The following is a 26508-nucleotide window of genomic DNA, read 5'->3' as shown; positions in this document are numbered from 1 at the left end:
GAAAGAGCAAACTGTCTCAACACTATGTCGTAGACTTGAATAGCTGAAGAGCATTTTCTGATAATTTCTTATTGAGCTGGACATGGAATAGCTATATTTATAGATGGAATTTGTAGCAATGGGGCCCATGTGCTGGAAATGTTTTTGGCACCACTAACTTTAACTCCAGTCTCCTCTCAAGCCTCCCTGTGGCCTCATGAAAGACTTTTTAAATTTAGCACAGAGTGTTTGTGTCAGAACACAGCAGGCCTCTCTGCAAGGTCAGAGCACAGCCCTTTCCTTCCTGCATCAGATGCAGGGGCATGGGGGTCAACGGTGGGAGTGAGGTTCTCTGACTCCGCACACAGGAGCCAAGGCCAAAGGGTTTGCCAAAACACAAGGAGAGCTTTGCTTAATCCCTTCTTACACGTTAAGGAACATTGTAGGATGGACAGGGCTAAGTGTCAAGCAGAGAGGCAATAATTTTGGTAAGATTTACTATACTTTTATTCCCTTTTTCTGGAACTGTGAGCATATTAATATTTCTGTGGATTTTGTATAAAAGTGAATGATAAAAATATAATATTTTAAAAATTTTAAGGTATTTTAAATGCCTTATACATAACAGCCTGTTCTTATATCCTATTTGCTTTTTAAATATAGTAATTGTACTTTTTTCTCCTTGGAAACAAGGCAGAAAGAATATTTCCAATCAAAATCTGTTTTAAAGATTGACTCTGGCTCGGCTCAGTGGCTCAGCCTGTAATCCCAGTACTTTGGAAGGCCAAAGAGAGTGGATTGCCTGAACCTGCGGGTTTGAGACCCACCCGGGCAACTTGACGAGATTTCGTCTCTACAATAAATAAAAAATTAGCCGGACGTGGTAGTATGCCCCTGTAGTTCTGGCTACTTGGAAGGCTGAGGCTGAGGTGGAAGGATCGCCAGAGCCCAGCAGGTCGAGGCTGCGGTGGCCAGGAGCTTGCCACTGCACTCCAGTCTGGGTGATAGACAGAGTGAGACTCCAACTCAAAAAAAAAAAAAAAAAAAGATTGGCTCATGCTTGCTTGGTACTACTTCACCTTGTTTTATATCATCATCCCCCCCCCTTAATGCTTTCAATGCTTTCAAGAGATGGCAGTTACTTTGTATTTCACTGCATAGTAAGAAAGAAAATAGAGCATCAGAGTGCCCTCTCTTGTACAAAATGAAAATTTAAATACTTAAGGCAAATGCCCTGAAATGTAATAATATCTTGAAGGGATGGTGTTGTGCATAGCTTAAGTAATTCCGTAGGATGGCCAGCTCAGTAGCAGTAAGTAGCAGTGCCAGGAGAACTGGAATTTTAATTCTTTTTAAGAATCTCTATCAATTTATATGTTCAACATTTTAATCCATTGTATGAAGTTAGCATTAAAATATTTTACATAATATCTTGCTTCAGTTTATGTCATATGTGTCTTGTAAATAAATATATATGATTAGTTACTTTACAGGCATGTCTTGCTGTAAGAAAACCAAATCATATATATTTCTTTTTTTTTAAGTTTTCAAATTAACAAATAATTCCATGGTATTTGAATTTGCATATTTAATAGTGCCTTTTGATGATACGATTTCCTTTAAATGCCAGCTTCTCCAGAGTTTTAAGGACATGGTAATGAGTAAGAATAATCTGTGCTATAGAGTTCACCAAGTAGACATTTGTTTCATAAAGTGAGAATCATCTTTACTTATTTCACAGATGATTACTATATTAGGTACCTACTGTATACAGCCATTGTCTTGGTTACTCTTATGGACATCATTTTATTTTTTCCCTTTACTGCTACCATGAAGTATGTGGCTTGATCCTCATTTTACAGATGAACTGGCTCACAGCCAGGTAACAGCCAAGTCACAAGTTGAACCCAGCTTTTCTGACTCTGAAGTCTGGGGCTCTGACAGGGAAAGTGTGAGTAAGCGCTCAACTGTGGAGGATCTGCTGGTGAATGATTGGTATCTCTGTTTTCATCAAAGGGATTTATAGTTGAAACTTACTAGTTCCTAGCGGTGAATCATGTTTATCATGATCATGTTTTGGTTTGCTTTTCCTTGGGCTGTTTGAGGGACCGATATCCATTTTGTTGAATAAATTGTGTAGAAGTTATTGGCTCAAACCCTCATTGACAAATGTTATGTAAATGACTTTCATTTTCATGACTACCCACTGGATAAGTATATATTTTTTTCTCACGGTATTTCAAGTGGAGAAGCATACTTTAGTGTCATGATTTCATTGACATGGGGACCAGGCAGTTCAAGTAAGATGTAATGTTTATTCTTTCAGGACCTGTCGTATTCGTTCATCGGTTTGTCTCTGGAAATGATAAATGTTTGTGGCTTTCACATTTCTTTAGTTTTGAATCAACCGTGACAGGACATAATACTAATACTGTACCCAAGTATTAGTCAGTGGTATGTACTGAGTTACCTGATGCCATATTGTAATAGAACATTCTTTGTTTCTACAGTCACAGTCCTTTCAGACAACATAAAACCAAAGATAAGCATGAGATAGACCGAATGACCCTCACTGTGGTAAGAGGATTAAAAAATGTGTCCTTATTTGCATCATAATTTTCATGTTTCATGCCATCAGCAATAAAATTACTACCAGAAGACATAAAACATTGTATATAATATATAAATATAAAAATGTCAAAAAATTTGCTTTCATAAAATGAATTAATAAAGATTCAATTCCTAGAAGAATTTCTAAAGGAAATTTTATGAAAATAGATACCAAGGCAAAAATAAGATTTGCTAATAAACATTATAAGAAAGATATGGAAAACTGAAATCAAAGAAACTAAAGAAATCAAAGAAAAGAGAAATTACCAAGATACAGAAGGATGAGGAAGCCTTTTGGTTCTGCTCTGGCCCCAACCTGTTGATTGACTTTTGCAGCCTATTAGTGACCTTTTTATGTTTCTTTCGAGTAAATGTTAATTCATAATGAATCTACAATTTCAAGAAGCAGCCTTACAATCTAGTTGTTTGTCAGGGCACTGTTTCCATAAATGGGTTTTGAGCTCTTACTCTTCCTTTCCCCAGAATGTGGAACTTCCAGATACCTTCTCTCCTGAACTAAAGTCCCTCTTGGAAGGCCTGCTCCAGCGAGATGTCAGTAAGCGGCTGGGCTGTCATGGAGGCGGGTAGGCTGTGGTTTCTGCCTTTGAGTATCTTTACCAGAAAAGTGAAACAGTTATTTTTAATATTCAAAAATAATTAATATTTTAATTATCTTAAATAATATTTTAAAGACGGTTTATCAACAGTCCTTAGAATCTTTTGTTTTGACTTGAGGGGAGAATATCACATGAGAGATATATGTATGTTGTCCTGTGTCTTTTATAATCAAGAAATTGAAGATGTCACTAACTTTTTTGTTTTTGTTTTTGAGTTGGAGTCTCACTCTGTCGCCCAGACTGAAGTGCAGTGGCCGCTCCCGGCCACTGCAGCCTCGACCTGCTGGGCCGGCGATCCTTCCGCCTCAGCCTTCCAAGTAGCCGGAATTACAGGCATACACTACCACGCCTGGCTGATTTTTTGATTTATTGTAGAGATGAGGTCTCGCTGCCCAGGCGGGTCTCGAACCTGCGGGCTCAGGCAATCTAGTCACTAACTTTTTAATTTTAAATTCGACCTTGTAGTTGATAGAAATGAATTCTGATGTTGTGTCATCCATTTGGTTAAGTTGTATTAATGATTATAGTTGTTATTATGGCAGTGTCGTATTCTGATCAGGTTCTCACCTATTTTCTCTCATATGTAGCTGAGTAACTGTCATCCTGTGCCGGCCCCCAAATGGTAATATCTGGAGAGTCTTTAGAGAAGGGCTTGCAACAGACTGTTCCCCTACTTCTCTCCACCCTTGTTTCACACAAGACACAACTTTTAACTAAATGCTACTTGTTTGTATGTCACACAAATATGTATTTTTAGAGCACATATGTATGTGTGCATACTATACCTGTATATCATGTGTCTTATGTAGGTAGATAGCTTTATCCATTTGAGAAATCATCCGTTACTGCTACAATAGATGACAATTTGGCTCATTACTGTCCCTAGAGCCCTCCTCCATGGAATAAGTCAAAACATCAAGTTCCTCTTTTGCTTACCCTTGTAGTTTTAAATTCATACTTAACCCAGTTGTGTTTTTTTCACCAACTATATACAGTATCTCTTAAGTCCCTGTTTTATGCAGTGAGGATTTTGACGTTCCTTTCTTTCCTTGTCTTCTTCTTTCTCACTAATTTTTGTCATGCTCATTTTTATATTCTCAAGCTGATACTGTTTATTCTCAGTTCTCCAATCACAGTCAATCATAATCAAGCTTTGTTTCCTGTATATGGGATATAGGTTGTTTTTAAAAGTTGCAAATGAAGAAGCAGTATTTACATTATCATGCATCACGAATGTTGTTCATTGCATAGTTTCTACTCAGCCTTAAGTTTTTTAATGTAATATATGATATATATGTAATATTTGTGTGTGTGTGTGTGTGTGTGTGTGTCTCAAAAGATGGAAGTCATAGTTGTGGACTTTGGTTTTTCCCTCATTTTTCTTTTGTGGAGGACTGAGCCTGCAGTTTAGAGCTAGGGGGCTCTCTCTGTTTTCTCTGATCAGTGTTGTCCCATCCAACACATCTGTTTTGACTCCCCTGGTCTGACTCTGCCATTCACTCCATGCCTGCCTTCTGCTTTTCTGGGTGTCTGGCCCTTTAACTAGAGCCTATTCTCAGCTTCTTAGAGAGGGCTGTGAGGGGTCAACATTCTGAATTCTTACACATCTGAGTTGTCTTCCTACTATTCTCAAACTTGACTAATATTTAGGCTAGATATAAAATTCTAAATCAATAGTAATTTCCCCCCAGAACTTTGAAGATACTGCTTTATTGCGTGCAAGCGAGCAGTCAGTGCTGGTCAGCTCAGTTGCCACTCATGATGTCAGCCCTTTGGAATCTCTTGTGCTCCAAGACTTGTGTTCTTCAGAGCATGCTTATTTTACTTATGTGATGTTTCCTTTCCTCTGTTTCTCATAGAGCTCCCATCAGGTAAATGTTGGGATTTCTAGATGGATCCTCTGTGTTTCTGGTCTTGTATATTATCTATATCTTTGCTTTGATTCTTTGTCTTATTTTCTGAGAGTTTAAATTTTCAACCCTTTTGTTGATTTAAAAAAATTCTTCAGCAGGTTTAATTTCTTAAAAGAAGAACCTTTAGGGGCTATCCCTCATTAGAATAAGTACCTCACTATGGGTGTTTGAGGGTTAGGTGTGGGGAAAGGAAGTATGGTGTGCACGTGTGGTCACGAGTGAGGGTCAAGGCCAAAGGCTCCATGCATAGAGCTCCATCCTATGTGTTGCCCCCCAACCACACACACTGGAATGAGACTGGAACACAACACGCTGACTCTGTCCCGGGGCAGTAGGTCTTTCCCCCTCTGCCATCAGTCACTGCCCCTCTGCCCATTCCCCAACTTATCTGCCGATGAACCTCTCTCACTCTCTTTGTGGTGGCTTTGTATCTCTGTGTTCTGCTCCTGTCATTTCAATGATTACTGGGAAGGAACAAAGTTGCGTGCTTGTGCTCAATCACTGGCTTGAACCAGAGCCTTCTCCCTGAAGTTTTTTGTTTTTTTTTTGAGTTGGAGTCTCACTCTGTTGCCCAGACTAGAGTGCAGTGGCCACTCCTGGCCACCGCAACCTCGACCTGCTGGGCTTCAGCGATCCTTCCACCTCAGCCTTCCAGGTAGCTGGAAATACAGGCGCACACTACCATGCCCAGCTAATTTTTTGATTTATTGTAGAGATGAGGTCTCGCCAAGTTGCCCAGGTGCGTCTTGAACCCGCTGGCTCAGGCAATCCACTCACCTCAGCCTCCCAAGGTGCGGGATTACAGGCTGAGCCACCGAGCCCGGCTCCCTGAGGTATTTTTAATTGCTTGGATAGAAGGAAACTTCTTGTTTAGCATACCACATTTCATGTGTAAACAATGATGGGCACAAAACGGAGCAGAATAAGAAAGTCACCTGAGTGACCCCTCACAGCCCTCTCTAAGGAGCTGAGAATAGGCTCTAGTTAAAGGGCCAGACACCCAGAAAAGCATTCTGGTGAAAATGCAAAGGGACCCGCTTCGACTCGAATTCCATTCCTTCATTCCATGGCTATTTATTGGGCACACACTGACACCCCCCTGGGTCAGGGCTGAGGCAGTACACAAGACAGGCACGGCCCTGCCCCTTTAGAGCTCATGCTGTAAGGGGATGCAGTGTAGAAACAGTTAAAATGGTTGCCGACATGAGGAGTACCAGGAGCTGAAGAGGGCTGGAGAGGAACATTCCAAGCGGAGGGGTCAGCAAAGGAGGGCTTCCAGGCACAACCAAGCCTGTAGTGATCCAGAAAAGCCAGGTCTCTCAGTGCTGGGCTTGGTTCTGACTCTCAGGGGAAGCCTTTGGAGAGCTCTGAGCAGGGCAGTGGTGAGTGCATCCAAGGTAGCTTAGTGCATAGAGTGGGATGGGGCTGCAGGTGCGGGTGTGTGGGATTGGAGGCTGGAGGAAGCCTCTGAGCAGCCCAGGTGAGAGATGCTGGTGGCTTGGGTGCCTCCATGCTTCTCATGGGTCATTTGGCATCTCCTCTCTGCCCACAAACACAGGAGCACCTTGAGTAGAAACACTGCCCCTCGCTGAGAGCCACTGTATGGATGGCAGGTGCCAGGAAGCAGTTGGATCTGAGACTGAGTGAGGGCAACTGTGGAGTATGTGGGAAGAGAAGCATCGGGGACCATCCTGGCAGGGTCTGGGTGCCAGCAGCCCTAGAGAAAGTGGGGTGATGACTAGGTACTTGAACAGGGGCCTTTGGAAGCACAGGGCAGTGGTTGGTGCTCATGATACAGATCTGGGAGTTACATAAAGGGACATAAAGGCACTTAACAGCCTGGGCAGGATGAGATGCCCCACAGAGTGACTAGAGAGGATGGGCCCCTAGATCCAGGTTGGGCCCTGCGACACTCCGGTGGCTTCATATCTCCATGTTCCGCTCCGTGGGCTGGTAGCACACTGTCCCCAACACAGGCTTTACCTGAAAGTGTGCAATCTCTGTGTATACTGAATTTTAATCATGACCTTCAAGAAACTTTTTTCTTCACCTTTTAAAGGGGTTTGGTATTCACTCTATTATTAGGCTCTAATTTCCTTCTAAGTAGATCCTCAGTGCTTCATGTCCTTTTCCTGTCATGTTATCTGACTTGTAGACATTTGCCATAAATTTCTTTAATGTATAGATCTTCAATTTAATTCTTATTTCAACTATGTTCTCCTGACTCTAGAATTATTGTGTGCATACATGTGTATATATCTGTGGAAACGTCTGGGTTATCTGAAATTGGAAAGGACATCCCAAATAAAAGATCCTGTTTTGCATCATGCAATATTTCTAAACACCACAGCCTGCCCTTTGTTGCTTGGAAAGAAGTGTATTTCTTAAAGAACTAGAAATGTCGTTTCTCTGTACTCTTAACAGGAGACGTTTTTTACAAAATATGTCTTATGTTTCCAGATACATATGTGCCACTGTTATGACTCTTTCTTTCTCCTGCAGTGCACAGGAAGTAAAAGAGCACAGCTTTTTCAAAGGTATTGACTGGCAGCATGTCTACTTGCAAAAGGTACTCCCTCCCTCTGGACTCTACTTTGGGCATCGTCACCCCGTACTCATCTGTGTCTTGGGCTCTGTCTTTGTTTCTCCACGTACTGCTGGCTTCCTGGTTCTGTCCCCCCAAGTGTCCCCCAACAGCCTCTGATGTCCCGAGTGTTACCATGTGGCCCCTCCTTTTGGGGCAGCTTCTTGCTCTTCATTTCCCTACTATAACAAAATCTTGACAATATCTTCTATATAAGTTAATAAAAGGTAAAATGGAGCGTTATGTACCTAATTCAAATATAGGTATAATTGAGACTTTATTTTAATCTCATCTTTTAAATTCTTATATCAATATGTGGCCAAATTTTTATATAGGTATATATAAAATATACAAGAAACTTCTGTCGTAAATGTATGAATATTTTCTAGCCTCACACTACATAAAAATTAGCATGGTTTTATATCAGCATAATTGGTTTTCCATATTTCAAGCTTTATTATATTTGCATCAATACAGGAAACACTCCAAATTAAAAATTCTTTTAAATATTGATTCTCAGTTTTGGACTTGCTTTTGCATGAACTAAAGCTGCAGAGGAATGATGGTTTTCTATAGTAAAAAGAGATGACTCTATAGTCCTGCCTAATTAGAGTTAGAGTTCCACCTCTTGTTCACCTCTTGGGATGTTCGCAGGTGAGGAGGACTGTGTCCCAGCCACTGCGCGTTACGGCTCTAGCAGCTTGAGGGTGCTGCATCGTTGGCTCAGACGTGCCCTCTTAAGTCAAATTGAGGGGATTTGTAGTCTTAAGACTTTGTTTTATTTAAAAATATTAACCTTTAGGCATGAATCCTTTTTTAAAAAAAAATTTGCCTAAAATTTAAAGTCTTCCTCTGGGGCTGTTTAGTGCAAAGGCTCTTCTGTGAAATAAGTAATGTGATTTGTATATGCCGGAATAAAATGCTGTGTAGAGTGTAGCATATTGATGTCTCTCACTATGTCCTTTGTATAGAATGTTAGGTTGGAATGGGGCCATCAGGGTCATCTGACAACTGTGTTATACTTTGGATCTTCCAGTACCCACCACCCTTGATCCCTCCCCGGGGAGAAGTCAATGCTGCTGACGCTTTTGACATTGGTTCATTTGATGAAGAGGATACCAAAGGCATTAAGGTATGCATGTGGTTTTTTTTTTATTTTATTTTACTTCATTTTCCCCCTTTTATTCTTTATTTCAATACCTTTAGGGGGTACAAATAGTTTTTGGTTACATGGTTGCTTTGAATAGTGGCAAAGATGTCTGGGTTTTAAATGTACCCACCACCCCCGCCTGTGCACATTGTACCCGATAGGTGATTTTGTTTCTTACTTTTATTCTCTCTCTCTCTTTTTTTTTTTTTGGAATGAGGGTAATTTCTGTTGGAAGTCAGTTATGCTTAGCGATTATTTTAGTATTGGGCTTTTTGTGGAATGCAACTTACAAATGAATACCTACATATTTGAAGAATGTGTATGTTAAGGACCTAAATTAGTTAAGAGCCATGAAAGCTTTCTTTAGACCAATAATGTTATTTTTGATGAACTGCAAGTGGTAACATCTTTATTGATTTACCATATCTGTGACTGAAATAAAACTTGAATTGTGTACGAAGCAGGAAACGACAACTGCGTAATGTCAGACATACTTCTACTAGTGCAAAGGAACCAGCGTCTTAATTCTTAAGTTTTTAGAGCTCCCTGTGTTAAGACAAAAACAGCAAACAGCATGAATTTTTGCATTTGTCAATCAAAGGTGAAATAATCACTGTTTTTAAAAAATATATATAATCTTCAGCATCTTTCAAACTTTCGTTCATATTATTATTTCTTCAAGTAGAGACAAGACGTAATTAGAGATGGTGAGTCATGAGAGAAAATCATCCTCTTTAAGATGCCAAGTCAAAGTATATCACTACACATCAAGCCCTCATGTATCCCCACACTGACAGCTCGTCCTAGGCTCTTTCTGTTTCCCCCCAGGCCCTCCCTGTCTCTGCTCAGCTGCCTGCATATATACCCTTCTGATGCAAGTCCCCCTCATTTTCCCCAAGTAGCTTCCCCCTCCAGCAGGCCGCAGCACTGTCAAAGCACACACCTGTCAGGTGTAGATAAAAGAGTGCCAAGTAAGATGCAAGGGCCTAGCAGGAGCCCTAACTGGAGACACACAGGACTGGACCAGCAAGGCTGTGGGACAGAAATGACAGGTAGATAGCTGGAGGAGGATGGCCAGGAGCCGGGAAGGGGGGCAGCTATCAAGAGCAGTGTGTGTAGGCCAAGTGCCTCGAGGAGCTGGGGACCCAAGCTGCAGCTGGTCAGAGCTGCGGTGCCTGGAGAACAGGGGCCGAGTCGCAGTGGGGACTGAAGTGTTTGCAGGAGCAGCTTCTCAGGAGGTTGAGGTTAGGCGAAGGCGGAGGGCCCACCCAGGCCATGGGGCTATGAGCATTGCTGACCAGCTCAGAGCACCCTTCTGTGGCCTGGAACAGTGGCTATCCTGGGGTCAGCAGCAGCACTCCAGGCACTGTCTATAGCCTGAACCATCAGTACCTGTCAGGTGTATGGGGACCACTATACAGCCATGCTTTGGGGAGCAATCCACTTACAAAGCTACTTGAAAGGGTTACTGCTGTTGCAATAGACTCTTGTCATCAGCTGTACTACTGTCAATCAAAGCGCACTAAAAATAAAACTGCTATGATGTGGGATCCCAAAGAAGTTTGTGATGTGAAAAAGAGTCTCATACTTTAAAATTTTGTAAACCAAGATCTAGGCTTTGGAGTCAAACAGACTAGGCTCAGATCTGCCACTTATCAGCTGAGTGAGTTTAGGCTATTCCAAAACTTCTTGAATCTTGGTTTTCTCACCTGTAAAGGGGGTGGTTTCATTGCCACACCTTCTCTGGGGATACATGGGATGACCTGTTTATAAGCCTATTGGTATCTAGTCAATGCTTACCAAACTGGTAGCTTGTACTGTTATGGTTTTGGTTCTTTCCAAGAAAGAGGTGGGAGTGAGCACTCTTAGAACAAGAAGTCGTGTCAGCCAAGCAAGGAGCCCGGGACCCGGCCCCATGATGGCCGAGTCCAGCAGGGGAAACAGTATTTTAAGAAACCATTTATTATTTGTCTTTAAAAAGCAGCCCAAATAATATGTTGTTCTTTTTAAAAAGGTGGGGGGAGGCTCACATCATGTAAACATAAATTCTCTCTTATTTTCTTAAATTCATTTTCAGCAACATAGGCTGAGTCATAATTCAGGGCTTTCTGAAATTATGGGAGGTAGAACAGTTTGTGGAGCAGAGCTGGCTGTTTCAGAACAACTACCTGGGAAAGGAGGGTGTTTTGACTTTTGTCAGACTCTTCAGAATCTGTCCCTGTGTGCCTGATCACGGGGTGGTCATCATCAGGCCTTGGGGTCTTTCACACCCCGTCACATGCAGTCACACACACACACACACACACACACACACACACACACACACACACACACACACACACACACACACCCCTTGCCTGTTATGGTATCTGTCCCTACTTATCTCTCAAGCAAAGGTATGAGCAAACACTTAGACTCTCGAGAGGCTTGTGCTTCTGACAAGACAAACATGTATCTATCAGAAGGATTGCCAGCATTTCTGCTGCAAAACTGCACCTCAGATGCATAAAACCATCTTCTTTGCTCATTTTCAAAGTTCAGCCTCACCTAGAAGGCAGAATGAAGAATTTTAAGTAATTATTTGGAAGAAAAATGCTATCATTACTGTAATTTTTATTACAGCAACTCTTAAAGGTTGCATTGCCTAAACTGCCTGTGTGTCTTGAACTTTCTCATACATATGATTATACTGTTAAATTTAAATAGTTGGAAAGTTCATGGAATTAGCAGTAAATTTAGCCTTGCTTACCTTTTATTTTTCTGCATTTTCAGATTTTTTGAGGGGAGGTTAGAAAGTCCTCTTGGCTCCTTCCTTAGAGTTGTTTCTAAAACTATAGAAACAATTTTACTCTGTTGTCAGTGTCTTTTAGTACTTCAAGTGAAATCCTGTATATGTTAGTTTTCATTGGAAAAATGTCATGAAGACAGTCTAGAAGATTGGATTGAGTTTAATTTATCTGGGACTGAAAGTGGAGTACTGATTAATCAGTTAACTGTTTGTGGATCCCGGTTCTGGAGTTGTTATTAGCAGAGATTTATGACAACTAATTAATTGTCTCCAGATTATTTTTTGCAGTCGTCTTCCTAGGTACACGTAGGGTCCTGTGTGTGATAGCGTTACCACAGATGTGGCGCTGTTGACTCTGTTGCCTTTGTAAGTATGTAAATCATTAGTATCTTGATTTCTTAAAATAATCAGCTCCTTGATTGTGACCAAGAACTCTACAAGAACTTCCCTCTGGTGATCTCCGAACGATGGCAGCAGGAAGTAACAGAAACAGTTTATGAAGCAGTAAATGCAGACATGGATAAAATTGAGGCCAGGAAGAGAGCTAAAAATAAGCAACTTGGCCATGAAGAAGGTAAAATAGCTCATGTGTCTTGATATGTTTTCATGCAATGAATTATCAACATTTCTTATAAAATCTGAAAAAGTATTTGGGTCATAAAAGTATTTTTCAGTAGAGAAGAAAGCACTGCCATAAATTGTTTTAGTTTTCTCTGGCTTGGAAGAACTTGGTATACTAATTCAAAGTCATCAGTCGACACATGAATAAATGCGTATGAAAACAGCAGAACTTTGTGAATACAGTGGGGGATCCAAAAAATCGAAATTATTGGAATTTATTTATAAAAAATTGTGTATTGATTCTTATATGCTTAAACTTCAGTCACCTTCAAAATACTCTCCGTTTGATGCAATACAGCTATCAAGATGCTTTTCCACTGCTCAACACAGTTTTTTAACTCATCAATTTTGATGCCTTGTAGTGCTTCTGTAGTTTTTTTGTTTCACCTCTTCCACATCGGCAAAGAATTTCCCTTTGAGAGACATTTCATCAGGGGAAACAAAAAAAATAGTGACTCAGGGAGAGAGCGGGTGAATAGGGAGGGTAGGGCACAGGTCGTGTCATCTTTGGACAAAAACTGCTGAATTCACCGTGGTGTGGGCAGATGTGCTTGTAAATCACCTATCGTGAAATGGGCAAACGCGTTCGTTGAAAGAATCTTTCAAAAAAATTTCACTAAAGCCAAATGTAACCTCTCACGACAACGCTAGCTGGTCCACTAATATCAATGGATTCCTAGAACACTTACCTAGCAGGGGAAACCTGTACTATAAGGGGCCTGCTATCCAAAAAAGACAATTCTGTATTTTTGCTCCCCCCCCGCCCATATGTCCTCGTATCTTAGAGTGCTTGGGGGCTAATTTAGAAGTTTTTCCCTTGAATATTGAGTATAGAAGTGTCAGAAACTGGACCGGGGTCATTGGCATGTGCCCTGTGCAGCCATGTAGAGTGCCGTACTCTAGCACTCTGTTGTGATTATCTTGAGAGTCTTAATGATTTTTGAACATGGGCCCCATGAAGTACATAGTGGTGCTGCTGAGGAACTTGGCATGACATGTCATTTGTCAAGAGAGAGAAAGGTATAAATGTATTTCTATTACAAACAGCATTAAAGAATCATCAAACTGCACTTATATGTAAAATCATTGAGTGCCCTTTTAGGAATTCCAAAGTAGGAAACAATGGCAAGTATTAAATAAGTCATTCTTGATTCACTAAGTATTGTTACTTTTGGTTTTTCTAAGATTTCATGAATTTGAGATCTTTGAATTTATTGTAGTTGATGTTTATGGTCAAATATTACAGTAAGTCCCCTACTTACAAACCTTCAAGTTACAAATTTTATGAGTTCTTACAGTTTTTCATGAACTATTGCTCTCCATCGGGTGTCAGTATAGCCTGTTAAATACATTCAGTACTATATAGCTGATTGTGTTAGTTGGTTACCTAGGCTAAGTTTTTTGGACTTACAGCAAATGAACTTATGAATGTGCTCTTGGAACTGAACTCATTTGTATGTTAGGAACTTCCTGTATTTCATTTTACCTCTGAGCAAAGACCCTTGTGAGGTTAATCTTATGTAATAAGAATGGCCAGAAATGCTTTCACTCTATTAGTAGGTTACTTTGGTGGAGACATCTTGGTATAGGATTCATTGGTCTTGTCTGACCATTTCCTGTAGCATTTAAAGTGTCCTCAGTCTTGATTGACTTAACCCTGTACATTAAAGTTGTCAGAATGCGCCAAGGAAGTACTGCATTCCTTTAACTGTGCTCACTTAAATTCTGCTGGGACATGGCCTTTTTTTGGTAAGCTCTTCTTTAGAGAATGAGTTTATTATGATCACGGTAGGCTGTGTTTACCACAGCAGATTTTATACAGGAAATTGTATTAATGAGAGTTTGCTCAAAGGAGGGCCAAGATGTCATTAAAATCCTAACAAATTGGACCCAGAACAAGATAGACAGAATGTCTAGCAAATTAATGAATTTATCTTCACATGTTAGTAAGTAATTTGTGCATAACTAAGTCTTGGCTGGTGATCTCGGAAGTCATCTTTACAGAAAAATATAGTCTAGACTTAGATCTCTGAAAACAAATACAACTCAATTAGTCATCCATCTCTGTAGGTTCCGCCTCTGCAGATTTGACAGACCATGGATCGAAGATATTTAGAAAAAAAAATTTAACAATAAAAAATAGTATAATAAAAACAGTAAGGCATAATAAAAACAATACAGTATAATAACTATTTCTGGAGCATCTACATTGTGTTAGATATTATTAGTAACCTAGAGATGATTTAGCGTATATGGGAGGATGTGCATAGGTTATATGCAAACACGATGCCATTTTATATCAGGGGCTTGCGCATCCATGAATTTTGGCTTCTGCCAGGGCCCTGGAGATATTGAGGGCTGACTGTACTATTTTAAACAGACTTTGGAAGTGCAAGCACTTTTTCGATTAAAAAGGCAGCTTCACAAACTGCCCTCATCACCCTGACCCTCCCTGATTCTCTCCTCTATTCTTCCCTGCTTGTCTCCAGATGACATATGGGTTCTGCTCATGTGTCTGTGATCTGAATCTCTCACAAGATTGTAAGCTCCCAGAGGCAGGAATTTTTGTCTCTTTTGTTCACTGCTAAATCCAGAATGCCTGGAACATGCCCAGTACCTAGGCATTTACATCATAGGTGTTGAATGAATGCGTGAGTGAATGAATGACTTTCACACAATCACCAAAGCCTTTCATGAAGGCTTTAAAATTAACTTTTTAAAAAAATATAAACCATACTTCACCATAAAAATGAATCAGAAGCCGGGCTCGGTGGCTCAGCGTATAATCCCACGCTTTGTGAGGCTGAGGTGAGTGGATTGCCTGAGCCAGTGGGTTCGTTACCCAGCTGGGCAACTTGGCGAGACCTCATCTCTACAATAAATCAAAAAATTAGCCGGGCATGGTAGCGCACGCCTGTAGTTCCAGCTGAGGAAGGCTGAGACGGAAGGATCGCCAGAACCCAGCAGGTTGAGGCTACAGTGGCCGGGAGCAGCCACTGCACTCCAGTCTGGGTGACAGAGTGAGACTCCAACTCAAAAAAAAAATGTAATCAGGACTCAACATGTATGTGAATTGTCTCTATCCATAATCATGTATTTGAGGAATAAACGCAACCTTAAGCTGAGGAATGAACTGGTTTTGAACCTTGTTACCTTAGCTTACTTGGACAAGAAATTTCCTATTTTATTATTATTTGTAAGATAAAGGGTAGATTAAAGGGAGAATCCCAATTCCATATAAAAGCAAAGGTACTTTGGGGATAACTTGACTTTACTCTGTTCTCCAATTTTCATTATACATAATGAAAAAAATAGTTTGGGAACTAACTTCTGGCCTCCCAGGACAGCAATAAATGAGTGTCATGAGTTTATCAGATTGCTGAGAAGAAGCCATTTACTACTTTAGCAGAGAGAGCATGGAAGAGCCCTCTGTTCTTTAAATTCCCAGTGCACGGGTGCTTCAAATGAAAAAGATGACTTCTGTAACACGTTACATTTAGAAACCTGATTTCCTCAAAATGTATGTCATTCTTCTTTCTGAGGATAATACTGCTAAGACATTTTGTTTCAGAGCCTATTTAACTCACTGTTATTTTCTTTTCCTCAGATTACGCTCTGGGAAAAGACTGTATTATGCACGGGTACATGCTGAAACTGGGAAACCCATTTCTGACTCAGTGGCAGCGTCGCTATTTTTACCTCTTTCCAAATAGACTTGAATGGAGAGGAGAAGGGGAGTCACGGGTAAGCTGGAGGCAGTCCTGCCAAGTTCACGTTGCAGCGTGTCCAGTGTCATGTGGCTATCGCATGTTGCTGACATGTTTTATAAAGTATCCTCCTGAACTCGGTGTATCTATTTCACCTTGCATACATGAGATGGTAATGTTCCAACTTTAACCTTTAAAACTGCCAAGGCAAGGAAGAACTTTGTATTATCTGAGAACAAAGCGAGCTGTTTAATGAGGTCAAAAGTACCACATCAGCAGATAGGTTTAAGAAGGCTGGAGAGCGAGCTCTTGGGTAGATCAAAAAGAAAAGACAAGCTGGGACTTTGGAGTCAGACCGAGGTGGTCAGATCTATTGCTCAGTGTCTCTTGAACTATGAGCACACCACACTGACCCTCTGAGCTTCAGTTTTCTCATTTGTGAAATGAGAGAAATGGAAATCATAACAGCGTCATCAGGCCTCTGCATTCATGATTCTGCATCTTCAGATTCAACCAACCAAGGAGGGAAAACATTCGGGGGGAAAATAACAATACAACAGAAAACAGTACAGTACAACAACTATTTACAGAGCATTTACATTGTATTAGGTATTATAAATAATCTAGAGAGGATTGAAAGTTTACAGGAAGATCGCATAGGTTATATGCAAATACTACACATTTTGTAAACAGGTCTTGAGCATCCCTGGATTTTGGTATCCTGGTGGATCATAGAACCGATCTCCCGTGAATACCGAGGGTTGACTGTACTATAATGTTTGGCTGTTTATATGAAGTCAGGTACTATTAAGAACACAAGCTGAGACTGTTTAGCATCCTTTAGGGGGTCCAACCCTCATTTTCTAAAGAGGAAACCAGAGCTTAGAAAGGAAATGTCTGGCACCATGGACACAACTGGACAGTAGGGGGTGGGGGTAGTCTAGACCCAGGACTCCTTGTGCTCTCAGTCTCTCCACTGCATAACCTCTCCCAGCTCAGTCAAGTAAGATGTTGTAAGCTGTGATGCTTGGCACAGAGGCACAGTTGCCAAATGATGCTTCCTTTAGTCTCCACCTTGTCAGAAATGTGTAGGTGGGTCATATAATAGACAGGAAGATATAGCACCCTCTAAGATGCTTTCCAGAGCTAATGTTGGTGAACAAGATGAAAAGAAATTTCTGGTCCACACCGTGCCTTTTAGCAATCAGGCAGTATCTACTAGGCACTCACTATGTAAGGAGTCCAGGGCTTGTCACTCTGCAAGAAGCAACCCTTCCCAACATGGAAGGCATGCCTTCTGCTCCTGAGGAGGCCCTGCGAGTGATTGTAAGCAGGACAGTGGTCTCAGACATTAAAAACAGTCATTTGTGTGTTGGACGTATTAGAATACCACTCATCATTTCTCCAGTAGTCAGAAGTGTGGAAAACAGTAGGCTTAAATCTTATATATTTGACTTTGGACTGTGTTTTTTAATCCCTGTTGGCCAAGTTGCCATTTAATTATGAATGATTGTGCAATTACCTGTTAGTAAACTCCTTTTTTTCTCATTTTTATTTTAGATGCAGGGGTTATACATGCATGTTTTTTACATGGACATGTTATATAGTGTTGGGGATTTGGACTCAGGTGGCCCATTCCCCAGATAGTGAACACATTCCCAATAGGTAATTTCTGAGCCCTACTTGCTTCCCCTCTCCCCCCCTTATTGCTGTCCCCAGTGTCTGTTATTTACATCTTTGTGACCATTTAGCACCCAAGGATGAGCGAGAACATGCGACATTTGGTTTTCTGTTTCTGAGTCAGTTCACGTAGGATGATGATCTCCAGCTCCGTCCATGTTGCTGCAAAGGACATGATTTCATTCTTTTTTATAGCTGTGCACATTTCTTTAATAACAAACAAGATCTTCTCCCTATTATTTGTGCCATAGTACCTGTGCTGTAGAAGTCATTAAGAAAATTAGGATCTAGGATCTGAGTACCAATTACTTAGGCTCTTTTGGGGACCCTGAATTATATCTCAGATGCTGGTAAGTAGTCAAGTAGCTCTCTGAAGCTCAAACAATTTCCAGATAACAAGTGGACCTGGGCGTAGCATACTTTCATTATGTGACCTACCAGTAGGTCACTGTTGTGCACATTAAAAGGAAATTGTCTAATTTCTCATGAAAACTAAAAAAACTAAAACCAAACCAAAACAAAACAAAAAACCTTCCTTTGTGTAATATTGGATGCAATAAATTATCTTGGTTTTGTAAGACTCAACCTTTAGTGTTTGAGTGGATTTGTAAGTATAAAAAAGAAAAAAGAAAACATGAGGGTTGAGGATGGTGTTGGTTTTCATTTAGGATTTCTGGAGTATTTACCCCAAAAAACATAAAAAGGTAAGGAAGTCATGACTATAGCATTCACCTGAAGCAATAATGCTATAGACTTAGTATGACAATCTTTTAAGGAAATCACCTGTAGCTACAACTCATTTTGATATTATCAATATAGTATCAACTGACAAGCTGGTATCACCCAACATTTCCCAAGCTGCTGTGTTAGAACTGACCTCTACACCTCTGCTCACATGAGTTGTCTGCAGGGATTCCTTGTTCCCTCACAACTTTGTTGATATAATTTAGATAAGTGCACAGTACACAAAGTATGCTTATGATTCATGACCATCCAAGATCAGTTCTGTGCAGAGGGAAACAGCTTTGCTGGATTTTTTTATTGACGTATTTCTTTCTTTGCAATATTCTTTGAAATATTATAATTTGAACTTTTATGTGTTCCTTTGTCGCCATCTCCCCCTCACTTCTAGAATATCATCAAAGGAAGGAAAATGTCATTTTTAAAAAACTTGTTTTAAACTGGTAGTTTTTGGTATTATGACTTATTAATTTAACTCAAGAACTCATAAGATAATTTGAAGTAAATTTTAATTTTTGTTTTATGGCTAGCAAAACTTGCTGACGATGGAACAGATTCTTTCTGTGGAAGAAACTCAGATTAAAGACAAAAAATGTATTTTGTTCAGAATAAAAGGAGGAAAACAATTTGTCTTGCAATGTGAGGTGAGTTTTTATTTTTTCTTAGGAACAATTATATAGATATTCAGAAAATATGGCTGCTTGACTATAAAAAATTTTCTTACTCCATGCTTAGTCACTTACAAACTTAGTAATTACAAAAGCCCCAAGTACAAGGTTTTAGCAAATAAACCATTTTTTTAATGTGAAATTTCATTACCCTGTTTCAGAATAATTTCAAACTCTGTTCAGTAGTTAATGGGACTTAGAGTTTCATTTGTTCTGTAACTTTCAAGATCTTATCTGTCAGTGAGTATGCAGGTGAGGTTTATCTATTTAAATAAACATAAGACACCAAAGTGACTTCTCTAAGGGAAACTCCATCTTTCTTTTTCTCAAAGTTGTATAGTAGCACAAGTTTAATTCCTGAACACTTTTCTACTGGTGCACCAGTATGTGTCTGTGTGTTTTATTTTTATTTTTACTTTTTTGAAGGTAAAAGCAAAGAGTAGTTTATTTAGCAAAAACAAGAGGTGACAGTACACTTCCAAGAGAGGAACAGGCCACACTGAGAGTAGCTCAAGATCCCTGTGTGTGTTTTAAGAGAGCATATTTAGAGAAATAAGTATTAGACTTTTTAAAAACCACATTTTTAATAATTTCATTACCATATCACACACGTGAAGTTCTACTTTGTCAGAACTCCTCCCCATATTATTGTAGCCTTCAGTTATTTGAAGCCAAAGGTAATCTCGAAACAAATCAAAGACAGTGATTCTCAGAGTGGGGTCATGTGGGGTCATCTTCAGGACAGCATGGCCTTTCTCTTCTCTTTGCAAGAGATTCCAGAAGAGGCATCAGCACGACCCACCAGTTAGCAACGCCACTGTGGCATGGACACATGCGATGTGCTTTCATTCGGGGGTTCCAGGGATGTTGGTAATCATTGGAGCCATCCACAGTTGTTGGCAAAATGGGTGACTGTCACAACTTTTGTGTTTCCGTCAGAGTGATCCAGAGTTTATGCAGTGGAAGAAAGAGTTGACCGAAACTTTCACCGAGGCCCAGCGGTTACTACGCCGCGCTCCGAAGTTCCTCAATAAACCTCGATCCAGCATTGTGGAGCTCGCAAAGCCACCCCTGTGTCACAGAAACAGTAATGGCCTCTAGCACCCAGCAGCAGCAAGAGCCTACAAGGAGTCTACACTGGGGTTTTCCGCCCTTGAGCAGAGCCTTTGGAGACATGTGAGGGTGAGACATCTGACTAACTGACCACTGGCTCTTCCACTCTAGGAAGACCAGGACACCAACATGCTCCTAATAGGAGTCGGGACTGTCCTCAGGCTCGGGGTCAGCCTTGTCCCCTTCCTGATCACATTTGTCCACAACTGAAACTACTGAAGACATGAAAGTCCTTTTTCTTTGCTACATACTTCTTTTGGTATCCTGTGAATCTAGAACTTGAAATGATTCCGACTTATGACTCAGATTTTTATGTGTGATATGAGACACATCTTAGACTTTCCAGTGTTGGGTAATAGATTGCCCTAAGCATTGCCATATTTTATCTATATACAGCCTCTGCTGATTTTATATGTCTTTGCTTCATCTTTTTGGGGGCTGCCAGAGCCACCATGTGTTTCTTTTGTGCACTTCAAAACTGACTTCTTCTTTGTCCTGAGGTTAAAAGTTGAAGATATTTTTTGATGAGGGTACCCTTGGGCCCTGTCCTGGGAGCTGTGCCCACATGCGTTGCCCTGCCTCTGCCCAGGCTGTTCTGGGTTTACAGGGTTAACTAATCATTGAAGGCATCCATCTGTCAGTCATTGAAAGATTCTGAGTAGAGCTTTAGGTTTCAGGGACGATAGCAATTTCCAGAAGTCTTCACGTCCAGCGTGCTCAAGTGGACAGCATCTCTCTGAGTCTGGGTACAAAGAAACACTGTGGGTGAGGCCTTCTTGGGTCTCAACAACGAGTAGTCATATGACCATCATTGTGATTCCTTCTACCTGACCCCAGGAAACATATCAGTAATGGCCATGCAAAAAAAGGTCTGTTTTACATTTTAGTATAATTTAAAATGAATTTTATTGAAAAGCAAATGCTGAAGAATGACTGTGTCACCATGGGGTAACTGTGTATATTGACTTTTATGTTGTTATTTGTCTGTCATTAATGAATGACATTTTGCACTGGGCTGTTGTACACGGTGGTGACATTAGGACCGAAGACTTGTCGCCTGATCCCAGCAGCATCCTCCCCTGAAGCTTGTTTTCCCATTGCCTCCATGCCTTGTTGACACCCCTGAGTCAATGCTGATTTGTGAGAACCAGCAAAGTTCCCTGTGTCACCAGGCTAAAAAATAATAATTTAAAATGTTCACATATTTGTCCTGTTCTTGGTATAGTTTTATTGTATGTCCTTTAAGTTAACTACTAATGACATAAATAACTTGACATCATGATAATCTGTATCCTGTCCTCAATAGTTTTAGTGTTTCCAAATCTTTGTTTTTATATTTGTGTACTGTGTTCATTGGGAAAGTCAGCACTTTTCAGTGAAATTTGTGATTGTGTGTTGTGAGTTTGGAAGATAATTTATGGAAAGAGTATATTATTTCATGGGATTACTGTGGAAAAGAACTTTTGGAGTTTGTTGTCCATCTCAGCTATTAGTTGGGAGTTAAATTAGCATTCATGTTCTACCGTCTGTGATTTCCAGCGCAGGAAGAAGGATACCACTTACATGAATTCCCCTTACTCAAAAGGGAAGAATAGTATTCAAATTAGGCTTGAAAGCACCACCAGAAACAGAAAAGCCACTATTTTTGAAGAGGAGTGTCTTCCCAGCTCTGGTTATTCATAGCCATGACTGTTGTAGTTCCATCTGGGTTGGCAGGCTTATGTGTGCTCAGCCTGTGCAGTTTGGGAAGCGCTGCGCCCACATCTCTCCAGATAGAGACAAGGCCTCCTGTCAAGAAGGCGATGAAGCAAGAAGGCATCATGACTCCATCAGGACTGGGCACAGCGTCGTCCTTCTCGTATCCGGGTTTTAGCTACGCAGTGTTCAAAAAGATTATCAAACTGTCCTATACTTGACATAAAATTACCAATCCACATCTCTTCCAAAAATTTCATTTCTGCTCTGAAGTAGAACATACATTCACCTCTCTTTTAGGAAAAAAATATGAATTGGAAAATGTCCCAAAAGCCCCTTTGCCTCAAACTTATTCCCCAGCTCACACTTGATTTACAGTGAGATGGCTGAGAAGATGTCATTTATTAAAAGTGTTTTGTGAGATTAGGATGGGCTGCTTCTGAGGGCGGTTATCGACTGTGTGAGAGGCTGGTTTGGTGTTCTGGAAGGCCAGCCTTCTGCTGGCATGTTATAATGGAGGCGTTTTTTCCACCAGACAGAAAATACAGCTGTGCCTATACCAGGTACCCGCGTGGTCCAAGAAGTCGGTTGGGTTAGAAGTCTTGGTGGACTTTGCTGTTTTAGCTTTCCAGAGTGCTACATAATTCCTAGAGGTTTACCTTCCTTACATTTGGACTATTAAAAAGAACAAATTTCAGCTCACATTTTCTCACATTTTAGACTTCTACGGTTGGGACATTTTAACGTCATCAAGGAAGATAATTGAGGTTGATATTTTTATTAAATTATGTTATATTTTGTCTTGATTTCATAGTCAAAGGAATCAATAAAGCAGTGACTAAAAATAATAAACTGCTTTCAGCTGCTATACAGCATATATGGAGTAAAGGTAAAACATTTGTGAATCCAAGTTTATTCTTTTTAACCTGAAACATTCTCTTTGGTGCATTTAACCCCTCATGTCAGTAGGATTAATTGTTTTTCCCTCTTTGTCATAGTTAAGTATGATTTTTCAGCAAAACTTCTAGAACTGGGCTTGTTTCTCTGTTAAAGTGCTCCTGCCTCTAATTGGTCAGTTCACTGACATTTCCGTGTCAAAATCCATATATGAGAAAAAGAGGCCACATGTGCTGAGGCATACTGGGGAGAGAAAGCATTCTGCTCACACAGGACCGCAGCCACATACTGCGATCTTCTTGGTGACAGACAAGGTCTAGCTTGTTTGCAGTTTGAAATATGCCACAGGGATACAAGAAACCACTCTTTTAGGACCTTCTTGGCCATAAGAAAAATTTATACCAATTGACAGTGGGATTTCACTAGATTAAAGAGATCAAAGGGTAATTTTTTTTTCTGATTTATTTCATTCAGAATTTGTAGTTGAACTGATTCAATACATTTGACTTTTCAACAGAATTGATTTTCCTAATAAGTGTTTCAAAATTTTAACACATCAAGAAGAAAATAGAACCCACAAAGTTTGAACCTTTTCACCTGATATAAATCTATAAAAATGCTTTGTTATGTGCTGGATTTATCGGGTATGATTTAATCATATGCCATTTTTTCTCATTTATGTTCAGGGAAATGTTTCTGTGTCATTCAGAGATGTTTGATGAATTAACACCTTCTCACCCAGTGTGGGGGATTTACTTGTTCTTTGTACTCGATGAGTTGGGCTTCACTGGGATCTGTGAGAGGTGGTAGGTAGAGTGGGTGTCACCAAAAGAAGAATAGTAATAGAAATGGGGTGAGGGAAGAAAGGAGTTCATTTGCTAATCAGAATCATTCGTCTTACATGTAAAACACCAAGGAAATGACTGAGTTAAGGTTGGTGGGTTTTGGGTTGTTTTTTTTTTTCTATAACAGGGGTGGTTTTTTCCCCCCTTATAATTACAATAATAACTAGTGTAAGACTCAGTCATTTTCTTTTTGAATATGAAGCTGCTGAACTGATTAAAAGGCCTTTTGCTCTCCCAGGACTTTCCAAGGAAGTTATGGTGTCCTGCCTGTCCTCCAGAGCCCTCCTGTGAAGGAGTGGGGGCCTCAGGCCTAAAGCAGCACCGGCCACCTCTGAAACACTTGTGCTGGTGTGTGCACTTTGCAGCCCATGGAGGTGGAGAGATGGTGTCACTGTGGATGCATTATCCAGTTGGTCAGCTGGGAACATAGTGACAAGTCCCTGATGTTCTAGTCAATCCCGCAGAATAACAGCCTCCTAGCCTGTTTGTGCCATGTCCACTTAACAGTGAGCTTTAATAGTTTACATTCTAAAAAAAAAAAAAAGTTTCCTAAAGATCTAACATGATTTTTCCCTCCCATGTAAGGTTTACTTGAGAGGTTTGAATTAATTACTTAAACTCACGTTAATATGAAGTTTTATTTTTTAAATCCAGGCCACATTTGAACAAATTTTACTATGGAATGAATTAAAGCAAAACTATAAAATAATACTCTTTGGTTTCCTCAAGTCATGATGGGCTTGAGATTTTCTTTGTCCTCAAAGACTGAAAGAGATGTTCTTTTGCAGCGGAATAGCAGGGGTGCCTCCCACAGCCCACTCGAAGACCTGGCTGTGTTTGTGTTGACTGATAAATGCAAGACCCCAAATTTTAATTTGGCTTTATTTAAAACAAGCAAACAAAAACTACAGAAAGTGTGTTAACAGTATATGCATTTCATCAAAAACATGGAGGAGGAAAAACTCTTCATTTTAGAGTTAAATAACTGAAATTCATACAGTAAAATTAGCTCTGTTGTATCTAATAATCTCAAAATCATCTCTGAAAATTCATAACGAGGCTTCTGGCTTTTATTTTGTCCTAAATATTGGTTGTCTTTGATGTAAGGGTAGGGAATGGAGAAATCATTTCAATTGTGTATTTGTATTACAAAGAACTTGAAATTTAATTTGTTTTTTAGCTGATGATGTTCTATGATGTATATATTGTGTGTGGTTTATAAGCTAAACACTGGCCTTTTTTTTAAATTTTATTGTTAAATTGTATTTTTCTATGTTTTAACTAATTATAATAGATTTGGCTTTTTCTGGATAACATAAAGATTGCCAAACTGTATATATATACATATATATATATATATATATATATATATATATATATAAAACAAGAGTTCTATTTTAGCGCAAAAGCATTTTATATTGTTTATTGCGTCCATAAGTTTATTTTCATCACAAACATTCCATATCATTTCTGCTCCTTCTTGTTTGTGTAGTTTATTATTCAAGGAATGACAGCCCTTTCTGTTTTTCATACAATAAAACTGAAATAATGCATGTGGGACAGACAGCTCTTCTCACTGCCGTGAACCGTCTTCATCAGCCGTTTATCTTCTGGTCTGTGCCAGAGCCGTGTGACTGTGTCTTATAGTATCCGGCAGCAAATTTGGTGTGAAATACTGCTTTCATCTACCTCTTCTGAAGGCCTGTTATTCAGTGACAAGTATCCCAAAGGCTTTATTCTGGACCGGCTGTATCAAAAGAATTTCTGTGAGATGCTGCGGTGCGATTCCCTTATAACCTGGATTTGTTGATAAAGCCACAGCATCGTCCAGGGGCCCCGGCGAGCCAGGCAAGTCGAGATCCCTTCTGCAGAGCCATCCTTGGGATTCGAGGTGCAACTGCTCTTACTCTTAGTGTGCCAGTCTCCTGCCATCCATCTCCCCATGGCCTCAAGATTTGACGATGGGACCTGGTTTTACACTTCTGTGCGAAGGCAAGCTGTGTTGAAAAACACGGCTGTTAGGAGTCACACCTCTGAAGGTGACCTTTTCCCCCTTCACTATTTCAAAATGGTTTGGAAAATGGGGTCATGTAGGCAAATGTCCTCATGTGTGATGAAAACTTTGTAAGAATTCTTATTTTCTAATGGGCCCTTGGGTGTTTATGTGAAATAGAATGAAGACCTGTGGGGTGCCTCCTCCCTCTTCCCTCTGCCTGTCTTCATAGTTGCGGAGCCATCAACGCTGTTACTATATTCTTGGCAAAGTGTAATCCCCTTAAAGAAATAAATCCATTTTTCATTGTGCATTGATATACAAAAGTGAAGCCAGTGAACTAGGTATTATAAATCTAGATGGTGTACCTAGCAAATATCATTTGTTTGATCTCTCTTCTTATATATCGTGCCAGTGAAGGTTTATAATCCCTTCCCAGTACACGCTCCCTAGTGCACGTCTGAAATCGTGTCCTCTGTGAGATGCTGCTTCACATGTAAGGCCCCTTGCCCTGTGGTTGGTTAGCATCACCATCTTTTACAGTTATTTTGCAGCAGCTAGGCTTGTTTTCTGTGTTGGCAAATTGCTTATATAAATCTCAATAAAAAAGATGTGCACAAAGATACCTACTCCAGTGTGCTGTTTCCCACCCCCCACCTCACTCAAAGCTATGTTTCTTTATCAAGCTTTTACAATATCAGGAGGTGACTCATTGGAAATTCATGCAGAGGTTGCTTTTATAAAGAGGAAGGGGACTCCCAGAAGCATTTCTGCTGATTTCATGGATTGCTGGGGCCCAGCCCACTGCCCCAACTCAGGGTTCTGGAAACTAGCTGCTTGGCCTTCTCTACAATGTGTTGCAAGAGGGGAGTCTGGAAAGCCCAGGACATAAGGAAACCCGGTGGGT

The 26508-nt window shown here is 40.3% G+C and overlaps 1 protein-coding gene across 1 annotated transcript in view; it reads left to right on the top strand.

The window, feature by feature from the left end:
* The window catches only part of GRK3 (G protein-coupled receptor kinase 3), a gene marked incomplete at its 5' end in the record, with an annotated part of 58794 nt that extends 32570 nt beyond the window's left edge, over positions 1 to 26224 (top strand). The window contains 8 exons of the mRNA XM_021715286.1: positions 2490 to 2556; positions 3073 to 3173; positions 7622 to 7688; positions 8740 to 8835; positions 12053 to 12215; positions 15870 to 16006; positions 18921 to 19034; positions 19998 to 26224. Coding sequence (XP_021570961.1) covers positions 2490 to 2556; positions 3073 to 3173; positions 7622 to 7688; positions 8740 to 8835; positions 12053 to 12215; positions 15870 to 16006; positions 18921 to 19034; positions 19998 to 20159 — 907 coding nt within the window. The remainder of the gene's footprint in view (positions 1 to 2489; positions 2557 to 3072; positions 3174 to 7621; positions 7689 to 8739; positions 8836 to 12052; positions 12216 to 15869; positions 16007 to 18920; positions 19035 to 19997) is intronic.
* Between the last annotated feature and the right edge of the window lie 284 nt (positions 26225 to 26508).

This window comes from Carlito syrichta, unplaced genomic scaffold, assembly GCF_000164805.1.
Source record: "Carlito syrichta isolate Samal-C Ts95f unplaced genomic scaffold, Tarsius_syrichta-2.0.1 Scaffold306949, whole genome shotgun sequence".
NCBI classification, from domain to species: Eukaryota; Metazoa; Chordata; class Mammalia; order Primates; family Tarsiidae; genus Carlito; species Carlito syrichta.
This window is presented reverse-complemented; position numbering and strand designations above follow the sequence as displayed.